The 20690-nt window shown below is 36.9% G+C and overlaps 1 protein-coding gene across 8 annotated transcripts; it reads left to right on the top strand.

The window, feature by feature from the left end:
- The first annotated feature begins 10268 nt into the window (after nucleotides 1-10268).
- On the top strand, nucleotides 10269-18383 carry LOC111908580 (mannose/glucose-specific lectin). Of its 8 annotated transcripts, none has more exons than XM_052767111.1 (6): nucleotides 10270-10373; nucleotides 10531-10608; nucleotides 12534-12851; nucleotides 12961-13425; nucleotides 16303-16423; nucleotides 16497-18383. In XM_052767111.1, the coding sequence occupies exons 1-5, from the start codon at nucleotides 10314-10316 to the stop codon at nucleotides 16417-16419; spliced, it is 1038 nt and encodes a 345-aa protein (XP_052623071.1). In that variant the 5' UTR covers nucleotides 10270-10313; the 3' UTR covers nucleotides 16420-16423; nucleotides 16497-18383. The 8 variants fall into 8 exon arrangements, with proteins under 8 accessions (XP_023760168.1, XP_042752853.1, XP_023760170.2 ...); XM_052767113.1 differs by having other exon boundaries at nucleotides 17660-17678; XM_023904400.3 differs by lacking the exon at nucleotides 16303-16423 and having other exon boundaries at nucleotides 10269-10373; nucleotides 17660-18383.
- The last annotated feature ends 2307 nt before the right edge of the window (nucleotides 18384-20690 follow it).

Below are 20690 nucleotides of genomic sequence, written 5' to 3'. Positions count from 1 at the left end.
CATTTATCGATTATTGTTTCAAGTACTTCTGATGATCGCAGGAAGGAGAATGCATGATCGTGCACCTCCTTATACTTTCCCGATTGATTCCGAGGATTCACAGATGTCTAACTATTTTGAAAACCAATTGTAATGACTTAATGGTTTTAAATGTTTTAAAAAGTTTTATATTGGCTTGAATTTTTGGGATGTTAGAAGTTGGTATCGGAGCCTTGGTTTGAGTGAATTGGAGGAACACTCGTGTGAATCCAGTCTCAAATCAAGGAAAAGATTTTAAGATGATTTTTAAATGTTTTCAAAATAAGAAAAGGAGGATGTAGAGTGTACGATCAGCCGAAGCCAGTAAGTAGACCCTAAAATACCTTACAGTTATTTGATATTGTGATATGTTAGAACAACATGCTAGTACTAGGCTAGGGATCTTCAGGAATTGCATTATAGAATTGCCTGATTATATAATGCCTGATAGCCTAGGGTTTCCTTATATGGATATGACATCATTACTGTAGTTTCGTAGTATATGCATCACGGTCGTACATAACTAAGATCTTATAGTGTGAGAATGTTTGGTTTGGCCTTATTTTCTGTTCTTGTTTGATTAAGGGCTTAGGGTAGGATCAGGTATTCAAAATTCTATAGGGTCCAATGTTATGTATGACTAGCATACACGAGTGCTGAAGGGTTGGTGCATGTTTCATGGATGGGTGAGTTGTGAGACGCTGGGAGGCCAGTTATGAGATATCTAGCACTCCTCTAGGAGTGAGAATTGAGCGCTCTCTATGTTAATGTATATCGTTAGGGAGTTGTGGTGATACTTGAGACAAATATGGGTAGGTGCGGAAGGCAGTATGGGCACGTACTACTGAAAGCATAGGACCCATACGCATAGCAAGGAAGTCACAAGCCCTAGGGTTTGGTTGGGAGTTGGTTCCATGTCATTATATGGGTTATCAGAGATCTTTATGGTGTATTACCAAAATGGTGGTTATGAGACTTCTTGAGAACGGATCCGGGTTAGGATCGGGAGCAAGCAGCCAGGATAGGCCAGCATTGTTAGAGGATCATGTCATTGAGATCATCCAGGAGGAGGTGATCGAGATTGTCTGGGGTCAAATTCCGAAGATGCCTTAGAAACCCTCCAATGTTTTACACCTAAGTGCCCCGGAAACCCCCCCCCCCCCCCCCCCAAGGTCTTTCATGCAAGTATCATAAAACAACTAGCATACCATATATCATGTAATCCAACTAGCATAATACATATCACTACATCACTAGTGTACCACATATCACAAAATGGGCCGGTGATGTGTATGGAAGTACCCACTAATTTTAATATTTATAACCTAACAAACTTAGACTAACTTTGCACTTATAGGCAGTGTACCTAGTCAGATTACAGTATAGCTTAAGTAAGTCGGGTGTCGATCATAGGGAACGGTGGTGAATTAATTTAAAATATTTGATTATAGGTTAGAGGACACACGAAAGTAATAAAGAAATGGTTATTGAATCTCAAACGAATTACTTAAATAGCAAATCTCGATAAACTAACAGGAAGACAAATTTCTACAGGTACTTTGGTTTAAATAGATTACACCTTAAAACCATAGAAAATTGCATACACAAATTCATTTATTCATGTTCACCGATTCCTAAAAGGATTACATTCGCGTTCACTATAACTAATCCTTTAGCAAACAAGTTAATTCAAATAATGATCAGTTGATTAAACTAACATGTTTCCTAGTGTTCAGCTCGTATCAAGCAAGACTTGTAATAATAGTTAATCGAATTGGTCGTTCAATTAACCTCTTGTTGATGGTCATCAAACAAGGCTCACACGTTAACTTATTTATTCCCAAGTTAATCCTAGTTTCGCATTCGTTATTCCTAGACTTATAATCTTGATGGTCATCAAAGTCATAAGATACAAGGAATCAAGAAGATGTTCATACAACTTAATTTACTTGACAATTAATAGCAAATAATTATCATTAACACATAAGGATCTTTTAACAAGCTTGGCAAGATAAATTAAACATAAACAAACAATTCAATATAGCAATTAGTCCAATAATCAAGGTTTCATTCAACCATAAACAAAAGTAAAAGGTTTTTACACCTAAATCAGAAACCAAGTACATAATAGTATCACGATGGAATGCTAAACATGGTCACGTTAATAACCTATATGATTACCGACATGTATCCGCTCTCCAATCCTTCCGAACTCTGCTCCCGTTAGCTTAACGGCCTTAACGCCACCTTCTAGACCCTCAAAACGGCTTAACAGAAGTTAATTATCGACTAAATTAGGTTAGAAGTCGAATTCCCCCTCTGTTTAGCTGATAATCGCTTTTTATAGCCCTTGGAACCTACTTACGTACGTCGGGCGTAAGTCGGATTATGCTGGGCGTACTTAGGAACTTGTCGCAATGTGGAAACCTGATGCAAGCCTTTACGTTGGGCGTAAGTCGTCTCTTCCAGCATTTTTCTTTCTTTTAGCTTCTACGCCCTAATTCCGCTCCAATCTTTTCTTTTGTGCTCTATTGACAACTAATAGTTGCAAATCATAATTCAAAGCATTATAAGTACTTTTTAGTTCTAAAAGAGAATAATAAACGCTAAAATATTAAGATATAATGTATAAAAATATATATATATATATATAAATACACATATCAAAATACCCCACACTTAGCCTTTGCTTGCCCCCAAGCAAATTTACTTTTATTTTACCAATATCGCACTCAACAGTCCATTTTAAACTCAACCATTATGCCAAGACCGCAACACATGCATTTGTGTCTAAATTTTTTTTCCTAAAGAACCCCTCATACCCTAAATACTCACAATCCTCATAAACACTCGCCCACTTTTTCCAAACAATGCTCATTTTATGCATCCCTCCGAATCCATTTGCAGAAAACCTCCTAACCTCAAGGTATTTTTGGTTGAACAACCCAAGCATATATAATCTAGACAATTACAATTTATGATACCACTATGGAGCTCTTTTGGAATTCTTCACTTCTTTGACATTTGATCTTTAATTTCTTTGAATTCGCCACCTTGTTGTTTGATTTTCTGGGTATCTTCAACTTTTTGAATTTCTTCAGAATTTTGATCTTTCATATTTAACTTTGATGCTCCAAAAATTCTTCAAACTTTTCTTGTAATTCTCTCTCTTTTTTTTTAACATGTACTCACTTTTTTTTCGCTCAAAACCCTACATGCTTAAGCAGGGGCGCTCAACTTCAACATTTATTGGTTAACGATAATAATTTTCCTGGATACATTTTTGGTACACGATGCTAAACATATTGCATCCCTCGGGCTAAGCGAGGTCGTGTTTTTGTCCCATGATTTCACTAGAATAAGGAGGCCACAAATGCACTAGAACGTATATAAGCTCGATTAAACATTTGAGTTCTCATCGGATCATCTCATACAATATTAGCAAATCTTTTAAATTATCACTAGATTTTTCTAAATTAAACTATTATTTCAAGTTTTTAAATTTTATAAATTTTCTTAAATCTAGCAATTTTCAAACTATTATTTCCTTTTGTTTTTAATTTTAATTTACTACTTTTACCGACCCCCTACCCCACACTTATTTCATACAATGCCCTCATTGTATGCATAAAACTAATTAAGCACATAAAAAGGGAGAAAAATGAACAGACTCCCCTGGGTAGTTGTGGTGAGATCGAATGGGGCTGCTACAAGTTGCTCCAAATATTGCTGAAAGACTGAAAACTGGAACTGCTGCTTCTAAATTTTCAAGAACGCCGATTTCTAAAATGTGGTGCAAAGATTGCAAATAAATGCAATATGTAGTAACCATGACGTGGGAAAGTGTTAACCACGTCGTCTCGTCAAAAGATGTGAAATCTAAACATGGGCACAATGTGAAAATTGTTGGTCACATCGTCATATCAAGAATGGCAGCCTCTTTTCACGATGTAAACTCCCCCACGACATAGGAAAGTGTCAACCATGTCGTGGCAGCAGGGATGATACTTCTACCTCGCGCCGAAATAAAACTCTTTGGTGTGGAAATAGCTCATCCATAACATAAGAGTCAAAATATAGTAAAAATGTCCCTCTTCTAAATAATCTCTCACGAAATCAATATGCACCCCACACTTATGACAAATCGTGGGTCTTGACTATAATCTTCGATCTCTCACACGGCTCTCTCTAGCAACAGTCGAACCTAGCTGCTGAACTTACTGCCAGCTTTCTAAGGGCTAAAATTCTGCAAAGATCTAAACAACCAAAAAGCATCAACATGGAAAACAAAAGTAAAACATCCTATATTAAACTTAATTACATACCTAATAAAAATACTAATACTAAGCAACGCAAAAATAACACAAAACTAAAAATAAAAATAAAAGGATAAACTAAGTCACTCGTCATCCTTGTCATCGTGCTGCTGTGTCCCAGATGTACCGACTCCATTAGGTCGTGGCTGGAATGGTGGTGGAAAAGGATCCAAGTACTGAAACCCCTGGTGGGCAAAGAATGCGGTCAACGCATCCCCATACCACTGTTATTGTCTCTCCACGTGTGCAACGCGCTCACCCAGGCTCTGAATTCCCTCATCAATGCGGTGAAATCCCTCGTCCATGCGTTGAGCCAGGTAACGTATATCAATCTCCGGCTCAGGTCCCTGCTGCGCTCCCCGAGGAGCAGGTCTACACCGCTGGGCTCGTCGCGGCTGTGGCTCGACTGCACCCTCCTCGTCCGCCACGTCATCTGGTCGTACCCGTAGGACACCATTCTCGCCCCGCTCAAGTACACACATCGAATCCAATAACTGAAGGCTCATCGGCCTCATATCATGTAACACTATCGTTCTCGTAATCTCACACGTCAACAACTAATAGGATCAAGCCAATCGCGTGATAAAATGCCCCCCGCAAATCGGGCTATCCTCCCAAAGTCCCCTGGCCCTCCTACCCAAATAAGCAGCTAAAGCAACTGGAAGGTTCAGGTGCCTCCCTAGAGTAATAAGTGCCCATAAGAAATATAAGTCTGTAGATGGCACTCTCTCACTATTCTTATGGTGTGTGAGAGATATGGAAATCAGACGGTGCAGCAATCTGTATATGGTAGACCTAATCATCCTCCCCCGTGCAGTAGATGGCATGTACACTCCCCCAGTAATCTCGGCCCAAAAAGTGTTTTCATTGTAGTCTTTTATCTTGGTCTTATTTTCCTCCTACTTACGAAGTTGACAATCACTGGCCATATGATTTGCTCCATGGCAGTAGTGACAATCAATGCCCGAATCTCCTTTAAGCTTCTTTTCAACTTTTAAATCTTCTTTCTCCACATCCTTCTTTTCACTCTTCTTTTTCTGTTCTCCTCCAGCTTTCATCACACATTTTCCTTTTCCCTCACCCGTTTTTGACTTAGAATTGAATGGTTTCTTGAAGAACTTCTTACTCTATTATTAGAGTAAAAAGCAACAGCCTCATCGTCTGAATTTATAATAAAATCTTCTTCATCAGAACTCTCTTTTTCAATCTGTTCTTTCTCAGCAACTTTCGAAACTAGTGCCAACGGACCTCCTAAACTTAGTTTCGACTCTTCATCCATCTCATTCACCTATGCTTCGTAGTTTTCAGAAGATTGTATAGATCATTTAGTGTCAATGTGTCGAAGCTTTGCTGGGTTTTTACCATTAGTGTCACGTTCCTCCATTCTTTACGCAAACCCATGATGAATGTTAGATTGAATTCCATGGTTGTTCGTGTAATTCCATGACGATGACACTTGTAGATTAATTCATTCAGCCGATCATAGTATCCTTCAATCGATTGACCATTCTTTTGTTTGGATTCTTTCAATTCAATCGAACAATGTTTCACAGAATTGAGCTTAGTCTTCTCACTCCCTTGAAACTTTTCTTTGAGAGTGTTCTTGATATCTTTTGCAGCTGTACAACTTCTGACATAGTTATAGACAACAGGAGGCAAAGCACCATGCAATTCTCTCATACATCTTTTCTCATGCTTTTTCAGTCTATCAGATTGAGTTTCAACACTTGGAGTACCAGATGAAGATCCAATTGGTTGAACATTTGGTGGAGGAACACCATTTCCAATTATACATGACCAAAGCTCCTCATCAATCCCGTTCAAATAGTCTAGAATGCAATCAGCCCACTGATCATAGTATTATAGGATGAGCATATGAATCTTTGTTGAAGATCCTAGAAAATGAGAATAGGATGTCATTGAGTTCAAGTTGAAATTAGCCATGAATGTACGGACTGATTTTTCAGAAAATCTTAAGAAATTTTGAAAGCAAATAACTGAAACGATCAGAGATTTCAAGTAGAACACTCGATTCAAGAAATCAGTTGCAGAATCGAATCACAACTATAGATCAAGAACAATTTTCAATACAAAAGGTTCGGAAACTTTTGAATCCAAAATTGATTCAAAAACCTTCTGATTCAGAATGAAAATCAGATCGCAGAGATATGATTCCTATTCTGATACCAATTGATTAAGTATTGAATCGAGAAATGAAAAGTAAATCAGAGTAATGAGAATTTTGAACACAAAATGTAAATAAGATCATGTTTTAGCTCGTATTATGCTTCAAGGTTACAGAGAGAAAACTAGACAAGATTGACTCCAAAATTCTTATCTAACTCTAAGTAACTTCCCTATTTATAGGAAAATATTAAAGCATACAAAAAATTACAAAGGACTAGACATTCAGTTTCTACATAAAATGCCTTTGTAAAATAACATTACATTTTCGACATTTTACAACATAACTTCGACCCTAACAATATATTGGTCTGAACATATGTTGGGATTTTCAAAAAGCAAGCCACATTCTAGAAATCAAACCTTAGAATTTTCGACTGCATCTGGTAAGTAACTTGTAGGAGGCATCAAATTCGTGCTTCCAATTGCCCTGAAAGGAAGGAGGAAGAATTTGGACAATAATCAATTTTGTTCGTACCCAATCCTTCCTGCATCCTTAATGAAAGACCGATGACTATCCCCCTCCCCTTTCTTGATCATTACCAGTGTTGTAAAAATCGGTCTAGGCGGCCGATTAATCGGGGATTAATCGCTAGGCGGTCTTCAACCGAATAGGATTAAGGCTAATCGATCGGCCTAATCGGTTTTTGTCAAAGGGGGTCAAAGTCGGAGCTAGACGGTTCTAATCGGTCCTAGGTGGTCCTAATCGGTCCTAGGCGGCCTGATCGGCCAAATTTTCAAATTTTCAATAGTTTAAATATTAAACCAAAAATTTCAAAATTTCAAAAGCTCATAGTATCTCAATGTTCAACTAATATATAAAAAAAAATTAAATATTAAATTTTAAATTTTTTTCTCCAAAATTTTCAAAATTTGTATGTTTTGAAATATATAATACCCAAATTTACTTCTTTTCTTAAAATATATTAAAATTTAAATAACGTTTCTTATTAATTAGATGATAAATTGTTGCGTTTGTTAAACTAATTATTAAACTTTTATGCTTATTTATGCATATTCTTACAATTAAAGTTATATTTATAAATTTTCGAATAACTTTCTTAATAATTAATGGTCTCCGATTAATCCCCCGATTAATCCCCGCCTAGCCGATTAATCCCTAGACCCCAGTCCACCGTCTAGCTAACGTCTAATGTTTTCTACAACCTTGATCATTACCATCAACTCCTAATTGAAGACGGAAACGATGGGAAATTACCCAGATATTGGTAATCCTAATCCCCCAAAATACCAAGGATTTACAGACAAATGAAAAAGAGACAATGAGAAAAGGTGATTAAAAGCTTAGAGAAAGCTTACCTGAACGGCGACAACCGGAGCAAATGGTGGTGTCTTCACTTTGAAGAAATACCGTTATTTGAGCGACCGGGATTATTTTGGGTGTCGGTTTTGGATGCTTCCGGATATAAGGCTATCAAATGATATTAGCATATGGACAGTGACCCCAACCATCGCAACCATCATCGGTGGGGACGCCGACGATGAAGTCGACGATGGCAACTGGTATACAAAAGATGCAAGAGGAAGAACCACGCAGTCGTCAATCAGGAATGATTTTTGAGACGAAATGGATATCGATGGAATACGTCGGGGTCGGTGGAAGAAGAAACTAGAAGTTTATTTGCTCGAAGAGGATTATAAGCGATAGAATATAACCACGGTGGAAGATGTGGTAGCTGACAAATAGGAAGAAGAGAGACATAGGTTTTTAGAGAGACTCAGAGAGGGGGAAGCATCGATGTAAGTGTATATGGCGGTGGCTTGAGGAGGTAACAGATGATGTAGCTGGTGGTGGGTTGTTTGAGGAGGTAACACGTGACACATATCTCATTTTTATTACTTACATTAGACGGTGGAATCAAATATATTAAAAATAAAAATATTCCCACCGAATTAGATAGATTAAAAAAAAAACAAAAAACAAAAATGAGCCAATAAATGATAGTATTATTCAATGAGAAGTTTAGAATTAGTAATATTATATAATAATATTTAAAATTAAAAGACTTTTCGATTTAGATTTATCTTAAAAATACTCAAATTTAACTAATTAGTAAATAATACTTAAAATTAGATTTAATATTAATATTCAGATTTTAATCCTTTTTAGATAATATTAAAAATTAAGTGTTTATCCAAATTGAAGTACCTAGTAGAAAACCCGACGACATGCCTCACGTCGAACAAGACGTGCCAATCTAACAATCGTTTTATCATCCCCGATTAGATGGTCCTATTCATTCCTTATACAACTTCAATATCAAAATGTTCAACAATATTGTTCCATGGGTATGTCATGTTTTACAAATGATAAATAACTTCGTGACTTTTCCTGAATATTTTCCACCGACCAACCTCAACTTGAACCTCAAAGTCGAATCCCCCTGTCCCCCCCCCCCCCCCCCCCCTCCCCGACAACCCACAAACCAAAACCCTCGACTATTCGTATGACGAGTTCGTGCCTAAAACTCAACCCCTCACTCGAAGGCATCTTCGAGAACCGAGCACCTCTACATGACAAAGGAAAAGAAGCATCGACCACTAAAATGAAGGCAACCCCTCAAGGGTGGATTCTGAGGGAAGAGTTGGTGTAGAAAAAAGCATAGGTCTAACATATCTAAGGATTCAAAGGAAGGAAATGCACAATCAATTGACCATTTTTTTCTACATATTACTAAAAGATTTCTCGAATAATTGGGGGTGTGGTAACTATAGTTATAACAAAAATTGAATACAAAGTTTTGAGATATAAACAAGAATGTTACAAAGCAGAACGAGTTGTACACCAACCTAAAAAACTAAGGAAAAGTGGAAAGAGCGATGAAGAAATTTTCCAAGAGGTGTATCAATTGTTTCGTAAGAGAACCAATGGAAGGACATTCAAATATAATGACCCTTGTAAAGTTTTAGCACATAGTTTGAAATGAAAAGTTATGCAAAAGAAAGAAGCTATGTCGCTACAAAAAAACAAACAAAAACGTCATTGACTAGTTAAACAGCTTCTTCCAATGCTCGTATCGGATTAGACTTAAAAGAAAAAGACGAACTCAAGTTAGAAGAAATTATCCGCTTGATGGGCAAGGACAAAACGAAAAGGATGGCGTACTGTTCAAATGCATCGAGATTCAACGAAGTAAAGGAAATGTTGAAAATGACAGTAAGCTTCGAACAACACGACTTGAATTTCATCGAACATTTGACATTTGAAAAAATGTCGGAAAAAGAAAAGGCCTATGAGGAAAAGCAAAAAATGTGTGACGAATAACAAGCCCGAAAGATATGAAATTTTTGATACACTTTTTTTTTTTATAATTTGTGTTTTTTTATTCATGTATGTACTTTTTTCCAAATAACGAAATACTTTTATTTTATTAATTTATGTTTATTAATCATTTATTAATTAAGTTTATTTATTTATCGAATTGTAGTTTTTAATCTAGTAATTTTATTTGTAAAAATAAGATGAAGTTAAAAGTTGTTGTTTTTGGATCATAAAGAGTAACTAGGAAATGAAAAGAAAGTGAAAAAAAAAATGACGCAAATAGCACGTAAAATGTGACGGACAGTCAGACACCCTCCAATTCCTTCCTCTATGTTTTTTATCATCAATTATTGGTTCCACACATCAATTATTGGTTCCATGTGTACATGTGTCATACAGTCATACACCACCAAATGTAGTTGTCATGATGATATATTATAATTTATATGTTGACTTCCCTTTGACCAATTGACCTATAAATAACATATATGTGAAAAAACATGCGATATTAGATGCAACAACCAGTGTCCAGTGGAGGGGAAGTTGGGTCCAGAGCTTCCTCGTATTTACAGGTGAGATATTTATTCTGGGTGCATTTATTTTTTCTTTTGAACGGCATTTATTATGGGTGCATATAAGATTAAAGTTAGGCCTTCGTTATGTTTTTTCAGTTTTTGTTTATTATCAATATGATAGTGTAACCATCATTTTTTGTATTATTGACACAAGGCTAGTCCGGACGGTGAGCAACACGGGCGGTTGCCCAAGGCCCATGTCTCCAAGTGGCCAAAATTTCTAGAATATATGGTATGTATATAGAGGAGAAATTAATCTAATTAAAAATGCTAAGAGAAGTTTTTTTTTTCTTTAACTTAGTTGTTTTTGTAAAGTTATGACCATATTTATGTGTTTTAATAGTAATAGTGAATTTTATAAGGGTGTCTATTTTCGATTTAATTTTTATCATATTTATCATTTTTTGGGGTCCATTTCTTTTCTTTTTGCCCAGGCCAACTATATCTATGGACCGCCCTGATTGACCAATAATGATTTTTTAATCTATTAAACGAATGTACTTATACGTCAATTGAATATATATTATTTCTTTCTTAGATTTGAGCTTATGTCAGTTTTGTTATATATATACGCTTATACCCATTTTTGATATCATTCTCTCGAAGATAAAACATTATCTTCCTGTTCCCCTCATATGATTAATTTGAGATTGTTCAGTGTGCTTGTTCGGGTATGTGTTTACTCTTCATTTTTTTTATTTTTATGTGATTGATGGGTACAAATAATAACATCTTTTATAATATATATATATATATATATATATATATATATATATATATATATATATATATATATATATATATATATATATATATATATATAGAGAGAGAGAGAGAGAGAGAGAGAGAGAGAGAGAATTGATGGGGAATCGTGGGGGAAACATTTACCGTATCACATTCACTGTAGTGTTAAGTAGTGTTTATATAGTGTTTACGGTAAAATGGCATGTAATAATGTTTGTATATCTTATAGCCTATTTAATTAATTTAGAGAGTTGGATGATGACCTTTTGCTTTAGAAGGTGTTTTGGATTGGTTTTCAAAATAATTTCTTAAATTTTGGTTTTCTCAAATTTTCATAAAAATTCAAAAAAAAAAGTTTAAAAATTAAAAAAAGTCCTTTTACTAACTTTTTACCAACAAGAAAATAATGGTTTTTCAAAAATCAAAAAATATTGTCTTTTAGTGATTTTTAGCAACTTAAAAGATAAATTTCATTCAAAAATCAAAAAATACTAAGACAAACAATTTTAAAAATAATTTGGGTTTTTGCCTATAAAACACTAAAGTCAAAAAAGAATTTTTACAAAAACAAAAAAAAAACAAAAAAAAAAAATAGATTTTTGAAGTTAAAAAGTAATCTCAAAAACACCTTAATGTTCAAAATTTAAATCATTTTCACTTTTTGACTGTATGGTTCTAACTATCTAGATTTTCTTCATCCATTTATTCTTTATTTTCCAACCTTCTAATCCATTTTATTTACTCGTCTATCTATTTGTTAACTAGTAGCTTTATTCATAAACGCACTATGGAGAAAAATCAACTTGTTTTAGTTTATTTGCATATAAATAATATAAAGAATATGCAAAACTGTTTTATTTAACATTTTTTGTTTTATAGATTTGAACTTAATCAATCCTTACATTTATTATAATACTATTATATAGAAAATGGTTTATGGTTTATAAACAAAATTTTAAAAAAATAAAAGAAAAAGAACTTCATCACTATTTCATAAATACTTAAATATTATAGTAATAATTATAGGTAAAAAACAAAATTAATGTATAATAATACTTAGTAATTATTCATAAAAGGTAATTCTTATGTAATTAATTAATATAGTCGTTTAAGGAAAAAAAATGTAATCATTAGAGGGTTCAAATAATGTGCCAAACACATTCAAATTATATACTTTTTTTAGGACACTTTCTTACGATTGATTATTAACTATCAAAGTCAAATACACATCCAAACTCATCAATCCATTAATCTTTTTAATATGAACATAATAACTTGAACAAACCAAATAAATAATACGTGACATAATAGTGATTCGATATGTGCATGCATGCCTCGCTTGACACAAATATAAGTTAATGGTCAGTAGGAGCTCTTGTTCCTAATTTAATTGATTTCACTTTTAATTGGCAGATATTGTGTTGCTTTCTAATGGAAAAAGAACAATACCTAAAGATGCCGCTCAAGAGGATAATATTAGCTGTAATGTTGTATGTTCCGTTTTGTATGGCTTCTCTCGGAGTTTCTAAGGTTGGATTATGGGGAACTAAATCTAATGAAGATCCCCAAAATCGTTGGGATTTCTTACTTGAAAAAGATCATAAACTGAGGTACATAACTGTTGATCATGATGATCTAATATACTCTCTTGTGTTTACTACTAAATCAAAGGGTTTTCAGTACACTGCACACATGGTTGGTGGTTGGAATGGCGGCGTCAGAATTTCTAAGGTAAACTAATAGCTTCTTCACAACCCGACACATACAAATATAATTGTTTGCTCCTATGTTTATATTATTGAACTTGGTAATAGTTAGACTTAGCCATTTGCTTGGACAGGTTGTTTTTGAAGATGATGAGGAAATAATTGGCATTGATGGAACAGTTGGGGTATCAACTGGGGAATATGATGGTTATACAATAATTTCGTCACTATCTTTTGTTACGAACAAGAAGACTCATGGACCTTTTGGTCGAAAAACACATACTCCTTTCACTGTACCATGGGTAAGAGGAAGTTTTGGTGGATTTTATGGCCTTGCAGGCTACTATATTGATGCAATCGGTGTCTACATCACGACTTCATCTGACAAAATTGCACGAGTTGGAATTTGGGGAACAAAATCTCCTGGAGGTCCCCAAAACAAGTGGTCTTTTCAACTTGAGAGAAATCATCGTCTGAAGAAGATAACCATTGATCATGGTGATCTTATATACTCCCTTATGTTCACTACAAAATTTAAGGGCGTAGAGAAAACTTCTAACAAGGCTGGTGGATGGAATGGTGGAGACATAGTCTCTGAGGTGCAAACTTGACTCAATGAATCTATAGTCACTTCATTTATATTAGTTATTTATTTTTCCATTTTAGTTTAGGTTAAATTTTCTCCCAATGAAGAGATTATTGCTATCAATGGAACGATTGGCCTCTCAAGGGGAACATATGTTGGCTATACGATAATATCGTCACTCACATTCATCACAACCAAACAAACCCATGGACCTTATGGTAATCTTAGAGGGACACCTTTCAACGTACCATGGGAGAATAAATCATTTGCTGGATTTTATGGTCTTGCGGGCTATTATATTGATGGCATCGGTGTATATCTGAAGCCTACTATCTATAACTAACCCTTTTAAGCTAAGGGTATGGCGAAATAAAAAGCTTTGTGTATTATAACATGTGGGGATCCTTACACTTACACATTATCCTTGGCATGCACGATCCGATTTAGTTGTTGGTGTAACTTGTGATATCTACAATGTATTTCACCACTTGCACCATATTATTAATTTTTGTGGTTACATCAATCGATTTTGAACCATTTTCCATTTATGCCCTGGGTAGGTGAATTTGATTGCAAATTGGTCCCTTGTAGTATTTTAGAGGAAACATGTTTCATCACATATGCTAGGCATATGTGGCCCGAACCAAACCATAACATTTAGGGTTTGTGCACTATTTAAACAACTTTACAGCATCAATAGCCTTAAATTCATCAGCCTCCATCCCTCATATCGACCCTTGGAAACCCTAATCCATTTTGAGAGCATTCTAAAACCATTAGTGTGTGTGTTTTGGTTTTCTTAAAGGAAGAAGGAAAGGAATTCATCTTGGAAGATTGAAGCATTTTGGATTAAGAAACACATCATCTTTTTGCACCACTTGGAAGTAAAAAGCTCTGATCTGGATGAAGTTTTGTTCAGATCTTGATTAGCCATGGATTGTGTTCATTTTAGTGTCATAAGCTTGATGTATTTGAGATTCCGAGGGCTTTCTAACCATACCAATCTTTCTGCAAAAACTAATGAAAAATTTCCGTCTAATTCCTGGTGCCGCCACTCTAGTCGCCGGAAAGTCATCTTGAAGCTCGTTTGTGGGGTTGTTTTAGCGATTAAAGCGTCAAATACGGAGCAAAATTGTAAGCTTGGGGTGTGTCTTGACGAAATCGTTTTGGTGGCACTAATTCATCTCGGGTGTAAGAAATTGGGTAATTTCATTCCTTTAACTTGATTATTTACACCACAATTTCCCATTTGTTGTTGGTATTGTGTGCCTTTGTTGTGGCTTGAAAGTTATTATTGGTAAAATTTTGTCCCAAGTAAATGTCTAAACGTGCAAAAACGGGGACGGGAGCTACTTCCTCTAAAGGAGGGTCGAAAAGAAAATCCAAGGATCCCCCGTTTCGTTTGTTGAATCGCGAGGACCATAACACTTATGATTTTCTCGTTTCGAATAAGTGTCAAGTCAAGTCAATAAAATTCCTCCATAGGGAATCTTTTGCTAGTCTTGGGGTACTCGATGGAGTCCAAGTGTTATTTAACAACATCGGGTGGCATCAATTCCTCTATAACCGCACCGCTACCTAGGTTGAACCCACCTTGGAATTTCTTGCCACATTCAACCCCAAGGAGGAAGCCCAAACCTTCACCTTCCAAATGCTCGGTGAGAAACGATCCCTACTGCATCGGGTCGTGAACGCCCTGATGGGCACTCCAGTGGACAACCTATATTACCAACAAGACCCATGGCCTGGAAACTTCAATGAGCATCACTTTTGGTAGCAAATTACCAACGAGCCACAATATTCATCGTCTTCGTCAAATGCCTCCTCCATAATTCACCCATGTTTGCGCCTAGCGCATCGAGTTCTCACATGCACCATTTCCGCCCGCTCCGAGTGGGACAAATTTCAAAGGCAGAATTATTTTTTCTTTGGTGCATGACTCGTGAGAACGGTCCGCGGCCGGATTTTGCCTCCTTTTTCTTGACCAAATGTTACAACCTCACAACTATGGACAAAGGAGACATTTTCATTGGGGGATTGATCACCCTCATTGCATCTCGGCCACCGCTTCAACTTCATCTCTCTACTCTTCCATTCGAGAAGGCTACCGGCCCCTCTAGCCTTGACGGCCACGTACTTCGCCGAGTGCAACTCATCCGGGATTCTGTCGTCGGTCCCATATGGATTCTTGACAACCAACCATACCTTATTCTCCCCCCACGAGTATATAGGGAGTTTTGAGCCAACCGACCCCGAGCAATGGATCATTCCATCAGACTACCCTCCACCTGTAGATGATGAGGATGACTAGTTTCAGCCTGCACAACAATTCGTCGAGCCTCAATTTCAGCTACAACAGCAGGGGGGACACAAAGTCCCACCATATTTCCCCCCTACGTTCTTTGAGCAATTCGCCACAATGTTCTCCATGGTGCAGCGCATCGATACCCAAACGTAAGAGAACACCCGGGCCATCCAGGATGTGGTGACCCGTGTTGATCGGCTGGAGCAGTCCTTCCTGCCCACTTCCTGCCAGGTCCAAGATATGTGAGACTACCACTATCGCCACGGGCATTTCCCGCCGCCCGACCCTCCGATTTAGGTCCTTTCCGCCTTTTCCTTAAGCATTGGGGACAATGCTTGTTCTTAAGCTTGGGGTGGGGCATTTCCCTTATCTTTTACTTTTTCATGCATTTTTAACTAGGTTGCATAACATTTTAGTATTAAGCTAATTTTCATTCATTTTATTTATTTATTTAAAATTCCAAAAAGATTTTATTTTCTTCTTTTTCACCTTTTATATTTTTTGCATAACAGTTAGCCTAGGGCATTACCATTCATGCATTTTTGTTGTCTGTTTATTCTCACCCCCTTGGATGTCATGGAACAGGTTCACAGTTATTGTATCATTATTGGTCCAGGATCTTGTTGCTATCTCACCCATCGAACCGGGACCACTAGCTACAGTTTGGGATTTCATACTTGGGATCAGATGCTGGTAGCTTAAAGGGGTAAGTGATCATGGCCAGGTAGTTTCATGAAGAATTATGCATACAATACTAACAATTGTAGGATATATTATAGCAATGGATGTTCTTAGCCTTGCGGTCACTACCGCCGAGAGGATCACACTTGATCATGTTTGAACCGTTAGGATGAAGCACTGGTGCTTGTCCCCGAGTAGAATCCATATCCGGTCTCTTTACATCACCATATCTTTTTGCGATTTTCTTAGAATTTTAGAGAGTCTTTTAGTCCACATTTGGATATTTTCATCATCTTTGAAAAACCACAAGTTTGAAAAGGAGCTTACATTACATCTTTATGTTCCACACATGGTCATTTTCACACTTAGGCCATTCGGATTATATCATTACCCTTTCGGTTCCACTTACACACTTTTGGGAGCCAAATTTTGAGTCAAAGGGTTTTCTTGTTAAAATTTCGATTGTTAATATATTACCTTCAAGTATCACAACAAAAAAAAGCATGCAAATTTTCAGCTGCAACTATCTTAGATAGGTGGCCGGTTCAATTATTGAACAAATTTTCCAACATCTTGGTCACCCGGCGTTTGATATTCATTTGTATAGGCCTGTTTTATTGTATATAGATCGAGTTGTTTTTTTCGCAAATTGGTGATGTTAGGGAGACTGTCGAGTCGAATACTACAGGAGGTTTGGACCAACACCAAGTGAGCCGATTCCTACAACGATGCCCGAGCGATTAAACCTAGTCACACATGAGAGAAACCGGCAGACGTGAGATCAGAGTGTGCACTTAATGAAGAGCTCCACCCGAGCCCAGCCAGTTGCTTTCTCCCTACTACAGATGTTCTTCATTGTATGCATGTTCCATTAAGACTGCGACTGACCATCCCTCCTTATTCATCTAGAGGAGTTGTCCTGGCTGTGGTTTATGGTCCCATTGTCATCGGATGAAAAAGTTGTGAGATAGCAGCGAGATCAATCCTGACCATGTTGACTAACGTCGAACAGGTTCCATGGTTCTATCCATTCTTTTTATTTCTAGGGTAGTTCGTCCCAAGTTCATTTTAGTCTTGTCTTACTTGAGGACAAGTAAGGTTTGATCTTGGGGTGATTTGATAGCTTCATTTTATTTACTTCTTTTTTATAGTTTTTTTAGCACATTCCGTTCGCATTTTAGTTAATTTCCATGCATATTTTCCTTTTTGTTATTTTTATGACCATTTCGGATACTTTCAAGTTTCTTGAGCATTATTGCAGATTTTAAGGAAACTAGAGGAGGGGGAGTGTGCGGGATCATTTGGAAGGCGATTGGACTTGAAGAGCAGTGGGGAATTCGTGCTTGATAGCTGTGGAGGTGATTCAAGGAGTAGGCTTGTCGATTGTTTGAAGGCACAGAAGTGTTGAACTTTAAATTTGAAAGGGCGCGGGAGAATTCTTGAGTGTGCAAGATCGATGTCTAGGAGTTTGCGGAAGTTTTGAGTGATGTGGAGAGAAGAATTGGGCTTTAATTGAAGAAAAATTAAAGAAAAATGGGCTAGAAGCTGTTTGGATTCGAACTAGGCCAATGGATTAGCTGTGGGGGCCCAAGACTTGAAGAAGCCCAAAAATTTCGTCGAAGTCACGTGGCCCGCGTAAGATTCCCCGCGGCCCGCGTGGATTCCTGACAAGGGCAATTTCTGGATTTTACTTAGAGCTTTATATTGGGAAGGTTGGCGTGCCTCTTCAGCCTTATCTTGGAGGTCCGAGTTTGACACTTTCTCTTTGGAGTTTTGAGTACTTTTGAGGGCCAAGAACACCTCAAGAACATCTTGATTTCACCTCTTGATTATTGTAAAATGTTTGGTACAATCTTCTCTAACTTTGTTTCTTTGAGTTTAGCCATGCGTGGCTAAACTAATCTTGGTTGACTTCTTGTTGAATCCTTTGAACTTTTGTTGAATGTTGAAGAATCCATGAACGTGTTCTTAAATCTTTATGGAAATGTTTTGTGTTTTATCATATTATCACTACTGGTATGTTTTCATTCATGAGTTTAAATGTGTTTGTGGTGATTAGTTGGCTAATTTCTTGATTAAGTAAAGGATCCTCAAATTAGCAAGCAATAAATGATTTTTGTGTTGTTTTTGCTTCACACAATCATAAAAACAATTTCTCCAACATGGTAGTGAAAGCAATTGACTCCTCTTATATTTGGTGACTTTTTGGTTCTTAATGCTAGTTGATTTTCACTAATTTCATGCTATTTGGAATTAGTGACTTTGACTAAGGAAATTGTTATGAGCTTCTCTAGCCATTTCAACAATTAAGAAAAGTCTAGGTAATCTCAAACTCCTTGGATTACTATAGCCAAATTAAGGATTTAAATCAAAGTATTACACCATTGGATTCTAATGATATGTTCATCAAAAGTGAAAGTGAGGAAATTTTTAGTCAACCATCTCTCCCTTATTGATTTTACATCAAACCCTTATTTTTGTTGAAATTGTCTATTTAAAGCATAGTTAATTCTAGTTTGTTTCAAGTATTTCAAAACACTAAAACCCCCTATTTTATTTTAATTGTTATTTTACAAGTATTTTTACAAAGAGATTTTTCATAGAGTTATAAATGGAACCAATCTCCGTGGATTCGATCCCTTTACCACTATACACTATTTTAGTGTGTAATATTTAGGGTTATTATTTTTGTTGGCCTCGACAACCACCAAATTTTTGGCGGCGTTGCCGAGGATTGGTTTATATTTAATCAATTTGTTTCTCTATGCCCAGATCTCAGCGTACAGGTGACTTGATTTACAATCCAGAAATCGAAAAAGAAGCAAGGCGTTTGGCGAAGGAATAACGAGTTGAACGTGGTCAAACGTTTAACCCCCACGGGGACCCAGAGGTTGAAACCGCTTCATTAAGTGATATAGAACCCGATTCTAGTCCCGACCCTCACCAAGAAATTCCCGAAACACCACCCCTACAACAAAATCCACCCATTATTGAACCAATTGCACTGGCGGACGGAGGAGAAGTTCCCGAAAGAACTATGAGGCAAATGACGGAGACGGATGTTACACAAACTCCAACCGGTATCAATTACCCGGTTTTGGAAGGAGGCTAGAAGTTGAAGTCAAGTTTAGTCCATCACCTACCAACTTTTCATGGATTGGAGAATGAAGAGCCTCATAAGCATTTGAAGATGTTCCACATTATTTGCACTAGTATGAAGCCACAAAGGTCAACCGAAGACCAAATCAAGCTAAGGGCATTCCCCTTTTCATTGGATGATAGAGCAAAAGATTGGTTGTTCTATCTTCCACCGAGTCGATCAACTCATGGACCAACATGGCAAGAGCTTTCCTTGATAAGTTATATCCCGCTTCAAGAGTCTCAAGTCTTAGAAATGAGATTTGTGGAATTCGCAAAGGTCAAAATGAGACTTTTCATGATTATTGGGAGAGGTTCAACAGCTTGTGCTATAGTTGCCCACAACACCAAATTCCGGAACAACTCCTCATTCAACACTTCTATGAGGGATTGTTGCCAATGGAGAGAAGACTAGTTGATGCCTCAAGTGGTGGTGATGTCTTTAGTAAAACTCCACAACAAACAAGATAATTTTTCAACACCATAGCCGCGAATTCTCAACGTTTTGGCCCGTGCCAAAACATGAAGAGAGACACACAACACAAAGTCAATGAAGTGGGAACATCAAATCTTGAGTCTCAAATAAAAGATCTAACCTCCATTGTCCAAAAGCCAGCCATGGGACAAACTCCACAAGTGATGGTTTGTGGAATATGTGCAACAATGGGACATCCTACGGATATGTGTCCCATCCTTCAAGAAGATGCGAAGCATGTGAATGCCATGGGAGAGTTCCAAAAATACCACAACAAACCATCCGGTTACCAAAATTCATATAATTCAAGTTGGAAGCCAAATCCCAACATGAGCTACAACCCAAGACCATTGCCTCAAAATGCATTGGTTAGACCATCCTATCCACCACCGCAACCTCATTACCAACATCAACAACCACACTATCAACCCAAACCGCACCCTCCACATTATCATCAACAACCTCCTCAATCTCAAGCAAGTAGCTCCGAAATGTCTCTTGAAGACATTTTCAAATCCCTAGCCACTAGTACCCAACAATTCCAAAAAGAGACAAGGACTAGTATCTCCAACCTTGAAGCACAAATGGGAGATATAGTTACATCTATAAACAAGTTGGAATCATGTGGTAAACTCCCTTCTCAAACAGAAAAGAACCCAAATGTCAATGTGGTGACCTT

This window comes from Lactuca sativa, chromosome 8, assembly GCF_002870075.4.
Source record: "Lactuca sativa cultivar Salinas chromosome 8, Lsat_Salinas_v11, whole genome shotgun sequence".
NCBI lineage: Eukaryota > Viridiplantae > Streptophyta > Magnoliopsida > Asterales > Asteraceae > Lactuca > Lactuca sativa.
Note: the sequence above shows the minus strand (reverse complement) of the source record. Positions and strands in the feature narration are given on the sequence as shown.